The sequence below is a fragment of the Haemaphysalis longicornis genome, unplaced genomic scaffold (genome assembly GCF_048455015.1).
Source record: "Haemaphysalis longicornis isolate Haplotype H1 unplaced genomic scaffold, Haemaphysalis longicornis Haplotype H1 scaffold_4, whole genome shotgun sequence".
NCBI classification, from domain to species: domain Eukaryota; kingdom Metazoa; phylum Arthropoda; class Arachnida; order Ixodida; family Ixodidae; genus Haemaphysalis; species Haemaphysalis longicornis.
In genome coordinates, this window is record NW_027526361.1 from 118,523,713 (window position 1) to 118,533,369 (window position 9,657).

The following is a 9,657-nucleotide window of genomic DNA, read 5'->3' on the forward strand; positions in this document are numbered from 1 at the left end:
GGGGTGCGAAGGGTTTCACTCACGGAGAACACTATAGATGGCGCGGCGAATTTACCCAGCGTTCCCCGCGCGGAAGTGCCTGCTTGCCGGCGGCGTCGTCGGCGGTACGGCTTTGTCGTCTGCTTTAGCGACGGTTGTGTTGCGCCTGTTTTGGCGCAGCTTCGCGCCCACTGAGGTCTGCCTTCGCACGGCTGGATTAACTTGTTCGACAGCACCTCCTGGGTAATCCTGACCCAACGTAATTAAGTGGTCGTACGGCAAACGTACTTTAAGGATTGGTTTTCAGGGCGGGAAAACAAAATTTACATACCACATACAGACATCTGGCCGTTAGAGAAACTCTACCTTTTGCGCTCTGCTGGCCACAAATGGAAATCCGTTTTCTGAATTTGTGAACACCAATTCGGTTGCGTTTTAAGAGGTATTACAAAAGGCGAAAGTAGCAACTGGTTCTGGTAAATAGACTATAAAAAAATCCCTCAGCTTTCTCGCAATTCTGAGACTTACTAAAGTAACTACTTTAAATCGGTATAAATGGGAATCACTAAGTTCGCATGCCGAGTTGTTTCTATGTCTGCGCTATGTGTCGCGCGGGGGTGTAGCCCCAAACTAGCACATCAGGATGGCTAGGTTCCGCTGTCTCACCCTTCGAAAGACGCTCCTCTCCGTTCTTCTCACTTGCGACTCACGGCCGGGCTACAGCGGCGGCGTCGTCCACCGCTCTAGCCTGGCCGTGGCCGACGCTGCAGCTGCGTTCGGGACGCCGCTTCCGCGAATTCCGGGTAACGGCTGCCAGAATGTCTGGTTTCACTCTTTGTAGAGCCACGTGTGTGAATTCGAGTAATGTCGCATGGGCAATTGTTGTGGGTGTCGTTTAAAGCCTTGCTTTCCGACCACCTTCACAGGGTGGATTGAAGCCAAATTTTTTATTGTAACTTATAAATAACGTGTAACAATATTCTATGTCACAAAAGGGATAGAAGCTTGTAGAACTCCTCGGAGGCCTTTTAATGATGTGGAGATGAACAGCTGAACGTAAGTTTTGCTCGTATACGTGTCACACAGAATGGCGCGCGCCCCCGCAGAGGTCTTGTTCCGTGAGCGACTCGATGGGAATGGACTCCAGGGACTCGCGATCATAGCACGAGTTGTACCAGCTTCGCGGATAGGCGAGGAGAAAGGCCAGGCCACAGTCGCATATTAATGGGTTCCCTGCAGGACAAGGTAAAGGATCGAGCAGATTAGATATGCTGGTTTAAACAAATGATTGAGAAAACTGGTTAGAAAACTTGTTAACAACTGTTTTAAAACGTAAAATACAATCTTGTTTAATTTGAGAGAACTAGTCCTTGTTTACTAACCCAGTTCCTTATTTCGGCAACGAAAGACGTTGTTTTCACACTCAAACAAACACACAGAAAAAGAAAACGAGAAAAGTAGATAATATAGAAATAATTTAAACTTCCCGGTACACAACGTCAGCTATAACGGAGCAGGGATAGTGTTAAAACAGAACTATGAGTGTGTTAACTATATATGTTAGCACCTTAGCTGTATGATGAAATGGAACTACAGATTCACCACTAAAAGCGCAGTCATGTCGGGAGGCCACCAACCACACAAGTACCGGTGACGTCATAAGGACTGGGGGTGGGGGGGGGGGGGGGAGTGGAGGGGCTGGTGAGAGGCCACTCTTTCGCCTGTGTTCCTTAATACGTAAATTCATTGTTCGAAGTTTGCGGTAAAATTGGGACTTCTTGTTGGAAAAAAGCAGCCTTATGAATCAACCAAACTTGTATTTTGTCTCAATGGTCCCTCTAACAAACCGCGTGCGGTTGGTATTATTTATTCTGCATAATTCATTGCGTAGACATTAACGCTTTCACTAACGACCACGAGCCTGGTTCGTCCAAAAACGCTTCTCTATCTGCGTGCGCCTTGCAGAAAATTTTGTTCGTGTATACTGCGCCGTTGTCACTAAACTCAGCGCATTGTGCCTGAGAGAAATAAAACATTGGCCTCATAATAAGAAATATTTTAAGTGGGTACGCAGGGAAGAAAATCTCCGTACTCAAACTGTTCAGCAGAAAACGAAAATAAATAATAATGAGGGTTGACGAAAGGTCACAATTTCTTGAAGGGGTCATGCAGAAAAAATAAGAGTTTGTTTTATTCGAAAGATTTAGTGTTTTATAGTGTCCTAAGAGCTTGTACGGCAGCAAACGACGCTTTATTCACTACGAAATTAAACATTTTAAGCCAAAATTTCAATTCTCCCGCTAAATCGCCTGTTTTCGTGATGTCGACAATAACGCATCCACAGCAGGGCCTTAAAACTAAACATTCACTGTTGACCAGGGCTGCTACCATGTCACATACGGCTGTTTGGATATCTTGTTTATCGCCCACTTTCAAAGATGGCGCTGCAATACCGCTGAGGTTAAGACCCGTAAAATTCTTAGGGGCCTTAGCTGAAGTGCCAGTGTTCGCGCTTTGCTTCTGGCCGAACTTCTACATCTGCGGTATTTTTATTAGGGTTAATACTAATCGTTTCCTAAAATGGAAGTTATGACTTGACAAACATGGTTATGTAAGTGACCGTGCCCCTTAAGTCGGTCAGTGTTGCGTCAGACAAGTCCCACGCTTCCGAGGGCTGCCAGTGTCAGCCGGCAAAGTGCCGCACTGACTGCTTCCGTGTTTACGTGTTCGTTCGTAACTTTAATTGTTCACCCCACAATTCTTTCTGCTATAAAAATACTGTGCCTGAAATTTAAGCGCAAATAGGCCGTTCGGCAAGCTTATAAGCCCTGACTAACTTGCGTTTGCTTTTGCCGGCCGCAGCCAATCGCACAGCTGAGCATATTGCATCATAGGTTCTGTTGCGGGAAATGAGCTGGTGAGTCGCATGGCCATTCCATTTTTTTCGTAATTATGCAGCTAATTTAGCGAAGTTCACGCTGAAAGTGGTGTCAGTGTGATTCTAACGAGGCAATCTTTTGAATGAACCGAACGTGTTTCGTCTGCTTCTCCCCTTTAATGATAGGATGAGGAGTGAAAAACAAAGTGATATGAGGTATGCCGCTTTCATTTTTATCGCCGTAGTTCGAAAAGTTATATTATTGAACTAATAATCGAACTGGGACCAAACTTCGCAAAATTGTGCGAAATAGCGGAGACGAAATGAAAGAAACACGCGAAACGTCCCTCTAACTTTTGTGTAGTTTTCAGGGCAAAGCTTTTCCCGAACGGTTCACCAGCTATAGCTCGAACCTTGGAATTAGTTTTAGGAATAGCAAAGCTGCGCCCTCATCAATTACCTCCCTGAACAAGCTAGCGTGGAATTAGTTTCCACACTTTTCTATGCTTTTCCACATCAGCTGCATCATTCATTGCACTGGCGAGAAAACATGGGGAACAAGTTGAACCAATAATTTTTCTCTTCCCAGGCAATTCCAACGGCCATCTTCCAAAATCCTTATTCATCCCAGTGCGTTTTGGGTTCTTGTACACAGCCACTTCAAGTGCAGCTGAGACTTCCAAGCCGAGTAGGAAACGGTAGTCCTCAGTCTCATCGTAATCTAGCAATTGCGGGAACAGCCAGAATAGTAAATGTAGCCGGATATACTGGGACCCCATAATACACATAATATATAATGTAAAAAAAATTGTATGCAAAACATTTACATAGTCAACGAACGCACAAGCCTTGAAAGTTAAAGAACTTGATAAGAACGAGCTTGTGTTCCAAAAACGATATTAAATCCTGGCGAACGGATGGAGCCAATGCAGTGAGAAAAGTTGCGAAGGATCACTACGCACAATATTATGAGGTGAGAGAGCGAAGGCAGCGCTTTTCTAGCTACGTTCCTCGGCGAGTCCTCTGCCGATGCCTTCGACATAGTTATCGATATAGTAGCTTTCAGTAATGTAGTTGCGATACAAATAAAGGAAAGAATTCTGTGGTTCATCGCACTTAACACGAACGCCGAGAAGGGGCGTATAGGCGTTGCACTAGTTCAAAAGATATGGCGGGTTCAATTCGCTGTGTTGGATTCTCCCTTCCTCACGGAGTGAAAATATGAAAACTTCCGGGCGTACAAAACATGGCAAGGCGTTCGATAACCACAGGTTGTCTAAATTAATGTGCAATCCACCACTATTATAAGTGGCGGCTAGTTGGCCGCGACAGAGGTGAATCGGCAAGGAAGAGCGTCCCAGACTGCTCGCTCAGTGACCATTTTGCTACGCCTTACGAGCTAATGCTGATATTTACATGAAGTCGATGTGACAGATACTGATCTCATTGCACTTCTGTCAGAGTTATGCCAACGCGGCTGCAGACACAGTATTGTGCGTAACCCTCAAGTTTGGAACGCGCATATATGTTCCAGTTGGGATTTTTTCTCTCACCCATCGTGTTGGCAAACCCGCCGTTCCTCTTCACCGGGGCTAAGGTTCCTTCGTGAAGAGTCGAGATCTCGTTGAAAGAGACGTCCAGTATCTTCAGTGCAGGCATGTTGGATGTGAGGTCACCAGGGAGCGACGAGAGCTTGTTTTCCCTGCGTTGGAGATGAAGAAAGGGCCATCGCAGCGTCTGAAGAACCGGGGTACGTACTTTTGACTTCTCAAGTCACGAGTCAACTATAAAAAAAATATTCCCCGGCACTCCACGCGTGCCCTTCTTCCTCTGCGTGGGCCTGACCTTCCGGCTTAACTCGCCGTGAGGAGATCGCGCTTCGGAGAATCCGCCTGGGCATCGCAGTGACGCCCTGTTGTCCGAGCGACGTGGACTTCAAGCCATGCAGTCCCCTCTTCGGCCTACCCCTACTGCCCTGCTCCTGTTGCAGGAAGGGACATTGGAACGCCTCCTAGGAGCGTGTCCAGGGCTACAACGCAGCCCGAACCGACACGTGGGGGCCACAGGACATTTACCAGGCCGCCCTCTCTACAATAAGTGGCGTACGCATGGGTCCTGTACGAGAAACTGGTGGAGTCAATTCCGGAAACCGGCCTCTACATTTTTGTGTGGCACATGAAACCACCCGCAACATGCCTCTGTTTATTATCTCTTTTCCGTCTGTTTCTTATCTGTTTCAACTGTTCTGTAAATAGCTTCTTCATGTTTTGATGCCCTTCGGCAAAATGGCGCAATAAAAAAAAAAAGCCCATACGTGCTCGTGCGCGTGCTGTGGAGACATTGATGCATATATACGGAGAGCCGTCGTTATTACTCCCTCACAAGGGCCTGGCTGCTTGCTATATGTGCTTGGCTCGAGCTTGTATACGGTGCACGGAGGGGAATGACATCGCTGATGCTGGTGTGCACTAAATTTAGTAGTTCTGTAAAATAAAATTGCACCAACTGATCAGTGTTTGATCGTTTATTTCAATATTTTATCATATAACCGGTAATTGTCCTCTATAGGCCGCAAACGTCAAAAGAAATTGGCTTCAATCCACGCTGTGAAAGTGGTTGGACTGCGAAGCTTGTAAACGACACCGGCAACGATTACCCATGCGACGTCACTTGAATTCACACACGTGTCTCTACAAAGAGGGAAATCAGGAACGACCGAACGCAGAAGTGACTGCGAAAAAAAAATAACGGAGAGGACCGTTTAGCGAAGGGTGAGAAGGACGGCGGCACGCACGGCTATGGCGTCATCTCTCTCACTGCCTCCCCCACTTTTATTTCATGCGTCGCCGCCATAAAAAAAAAACGTCTTCCCCGCCCTCCCCCCCTCAAACGCTGTTCCGTTCGCCGCTAATCCGAACCACGTCAACGCCGTTATCATGCATTATGCGGTTTAAACGAGGGCTTTGAATGAGTGCAGGTGGTAGACCCGCCGCTGCGCTCGCTAAATACATCGTCTGCCTCCCCGTCTCGTCGTGTGGGCGTAGCTTGTCGGTAAGACGACCGGCTGTCGCTCCGTTTCTCATTGCGGGTTGAGGTTCGATTCCTGGCGGGGCCAGTAATTTATTTCATTTAGACTGGCGTTTTATGCTGACGCGATCACGAAAATTTTCTTGGAGTAGAGGTTCTAGACCCCAACAACAGCGCCCTTCGCTCGCTTATGCGTTGCTTATGCGTCGCTCGCTTAGGCATCTGCTAGGTATCGAATTCCTTTTCGGAAAATTCGAATCTTCTGACAATTCTAGGTGTTTTACCCGTGGAGTTCCCCCGGATGGTGTATAAGACGTGCAGTTAGGAGGGAGGTAAATTAGTTTAAACCACCTCATAGGAATATTTAACGCGCTCCGAAATCTCGACATGCGGGCGTTTTTGTCTTTGCCTCCATACAAAAATCTACAAGGATCGAAGACGCATCCTCGGGCTCAGCACGTGAGGTGCTCAGCACGTGAACACTTTAGGGCTAACTGAGCCACCGCGGAGTGGGAATTATTAGGCTTGGAAAACTGCTGGTAAATAAACTGCATAACTGTTTTCTGGAACGCAGCAAGTTGATTTCGACACATTTTACGGCATCCCCGCTGTCCCGCCAATGTTTCAATAACTACCGCGCGTACTTTGAGCGTTTATACGGGCCTGAATACACATTGTACATACCCGGGGGTTCAACTTTTTTTAGATCACATTGTAATTCTATTTAAAATACAGCTTTATTCTTGACTTTCCACTATCATTATGTGGACGGGTTGGAAGCAGTACCTCATATTTTAAGGGTGAGTGACTTTACTGAAAGGCATGTAGAATCTTGGCATGCAGAATTTAAAGACAACCTGCTCTACTCACAAACGTCATGCTACTTTAATCCATCATCAGTTATTTAAAAGCTGATCGGCAATAAATAAGCGCTGTATTAATCGCAAGATACAATCGGTCGATTGCGGGGGCCCTGAAGCCAGCTTTTACGTGAAAGGATTGTGCGTGAAGTAATCACTTATTATCTATAAATTACCATTAAGTGATGGCAGGGAGATAGCACCGAAAGTTCGTCACAGTTGTCTGGAAATTGCGTCACTCCTGCCATCATTCTATTTGCTTAAAAGTCTCTTCCGTAGAGTGGCTAGTTTTCAGAGTGCATATGTAGAGTGCGAAGCAAGAAAGTGGTTTAAAATGCGACTGCAACTCACGTCAAGTCGATAGCAGCCAATTTCGGCGCAAACGTCGGCAGCATCGACCTCGTTATTGTCCTCAGCGTGGTTCGCTTGACACCGATAGCCCGCAGCGAACTGAGTTCGGAGACCCAGTCCTGGTCCACTCGGTCGATTGACGCTTCTTCAATCTGGATCTCATGGATGCCGAGTGGAAGCTTGTTGAAGTCGGACGTCAGATTCAGATTTTCGATCTTCTGCAACTTCAGCGTTTCAAGTGCTCCAACGCTTCCCAAAAGATCCCAGTTCTCGAGAGGCTTCTGCTGTTTATTCAAGATGAACTTGCGCAAGGAGTTCTTGACGGGTTCGAACGGGCTTGAGGAGTTGGGCCTTGGGTCAGCATACGTTGTAAGACTGACGTTACTGATTTCCAACACTGACATCTTTGTTCTAGCGAACGCGGTGGATGGAAGGTAGTCCAGGGAACTGTCCTTGAGGACGAAGTAGGTGTCCCTCCGCACTCTGGTGGGGTCTATTAGGGCGAAATCACGGATGCTTGTAAAGCCTTCGCAGATGTAGTAGTGGAGGACGAATCCCCTAACCGAACGGCAGCGCGATGAAGAACCCGTCGTCGACAGGCCTAGCAGCGAGATGACAGCAAACGGTACCAGCAACTTTCCCTTCTTCATCATCGTTGCAGGAAGCTGAACATCCACGTCTAAAACTACAGTCGGAAGAGCGACGTTGCTTGCGGGCCTCAGAAGGCGAACGTTGGGCCTTTTATGCGACTGTCTGTTGAAGGTCCTGTGCTCCCATTCCACGTATAAGAACGCGCTCTGCCTAGAAACCACACCACTCGGAAAGCGCCTCAAATTTTGTTCCTCTTCTAAGCAGGACCGTTCACGGAACGGAAGTGTATAACGTTGCGACTTTGCCGCGGATAACGGCCTTTTATGCGACTGTCTGTTTAAGTTCCTGTGCTTCCATTCTACGTATAAGGACGCGCTCTGCCTAGAAACCACACCACAGACGTGTTTTCAGCCGACTCGGAAAGCGCCTCAAATTTTGTTCCTCTTCTAAGCAGGACAGTTCACGGAACGGAAGGGTATAACGCTGCGATTTTGTCGCGGATAACGGCGAGCGGCGTCGTAACGGGGGTCACAGTTGGCACAAGTATGGCCTGATAACAATTATTCGCAGAAGATCAGCAACTAGGAGTGGGCTTCACACAACCGCTCATCGTGCGCGCCAGCTCGGAAAGCGCGGATGATAATGGCCATCCAAGGAATTAGATTTCAGCAGTCGTACATTACACCATCTGGCCTTCGCTACGATGCGTCAACATCCCCGTAAGGAAAGTCATCATTAGAGACCGGAACTTTAGGCACGAAAAATTACGGTTTTTGGCGCCTATAATAGGCACTGAAAAGTGCCATTTAGGCATTTATAGGCACCAAATATTGTCTTTTAGGCACTATAGGCTCAATCCGTGTATACTTGAGCCACATATCTTGCTACAAATTTATGAGTTGCAGCAAAAACTGCGGACAAGCATTGTAGTGTGGGAAAGTAATTTTATTTTATTAGTGAAAATAGGTCACACAAGAGTTGCTATTTTAACAGATTTACGTGAAATGCAGCGTGATTCGACAACAGAAGAAAAGCTTAATTAAAGAAGTGACAAGCCGCACCCATCGCAATTATTTGCTGCTTGAAGTTGTACCTCATTTCGGTCAATAATTGTGTGCGAAAAAAACAACAACACTGAACGTTGGAGGAGCGTGCTTGTTCTTAGGGACGCTTCATGACCTAATTCCATCTGAAATATAATTATGTTTGGTGCTCAGAATCTTCGGTAGCTCTTTTAGCACAGGGAATCCCGGAATTTTATGTCAGACAGAATGGTAGATTGTCAGACAGGTATGGCTCTATCAGGAACCGATTCTTTGGGTATTGTGGCGGGTACGTAAGTCCAGGACCTTCGAAATCAGCTCAGCATTCTTAGTAGAGTGGCGCCCAAGCTATCAGCTGCGGAAATGCTTTTTGCTAAGAGTGTGAAATAAGCACATAAATGTGCCAAGTCACGTTCCAGTGCACCGTGGTGTTAGCAATTTCGGCTGCGATGCTTTTGTCGTCTGCAATGCTGTTAGTAGCACGGGCGAGTGTATTTGTAGTATTTTTCCGCCCTTAGCCGAGTTTTTAAGTCGTAGCAATGGGCTGTGGTGGAAGAGGGACAAACAGTAACTGCTGCTTGAAGACACAACTGCAAATCGAAGAAAGATCTTAACTTCAGGTATTTATTCGTTGACAGAGCAGAACGACCTCTCAGCTCTTCACAGTACCGTTGGATCCCATAGATTCATCGGTGCCGTGGTTTTTATTGCGTTAGCAGTGGATGGGGCATATGGGCAAAACATTGGCCGCGTATCTGCTCCTTTCGTTGCAAATGCCGTCAAAAGACGATAGTCTTTATCGGCTTTTGCGAAGTAAATGCCTCCTTTCGCTTTCCCGCTCACCTCTCATGTTGTTCCTCTTGCGTCGCGCTCCTCCCAAGGTAAAGATGCCAAAGGTTTGCTTAAATCATTTTAAATTTACCGCGTT

General features: G+C 46.8%; 1 protein-coding gene across 1 annotated transcript; it reads right to left on the reverse strand.

Annotated features, from left to right (window-relative positions):
• Nucleotides 1–856: 856 nt before the first annotated feature.
• LOC144180526 (uncharacterized) lies at nt 857–8,034 on the reverse strand. Its single transcript, XM_077708855.1, has 3 exons — nt 7,096–8,034; nt 4,411–4,559; nt 857–1,212 (listed from the first exon to the last, which is right to left on the reverse strand). Exons 1-3 carry the CDS (start codon nt 7,746–7,748, stop codon nt 1,058–1,060), a joined length of 957 nt encoding a protein of 318 aa, XP_077564981.1. The 5' UTR covers nt 7,749–8,034; the 3' UTR covers nt 857–1,057.
• Between the last annotated feature and the right edge of the window lie 1,623 nt (nt 8,035–9,657).

Bases quoted from the DNA above. Each gene is read 5' to 3' on its own strand.
- LOC144180526 (XM_077708855.1), bottom strand. From the start codon at position 7,748: ATGATGAAGAAGGGAAAGTTGCTGGTACCGTTTGCTGTCATCTCGCTG. The intron at 4,560-7,095 runs GTGAGTTGCAGT...TCTCCAACGCAG, and splicing joins TTGGCTGCTATCGACTTGAC to GGAAAACAAGCTCTCGTCGC. The intron at 1,213-4,410 runs GTGAGAGAAAAA...CTTGTCCTGCAG, and splicing joins CGGGTTTGCCAACACGATGG to GGAACCCATTAATATGCGAC.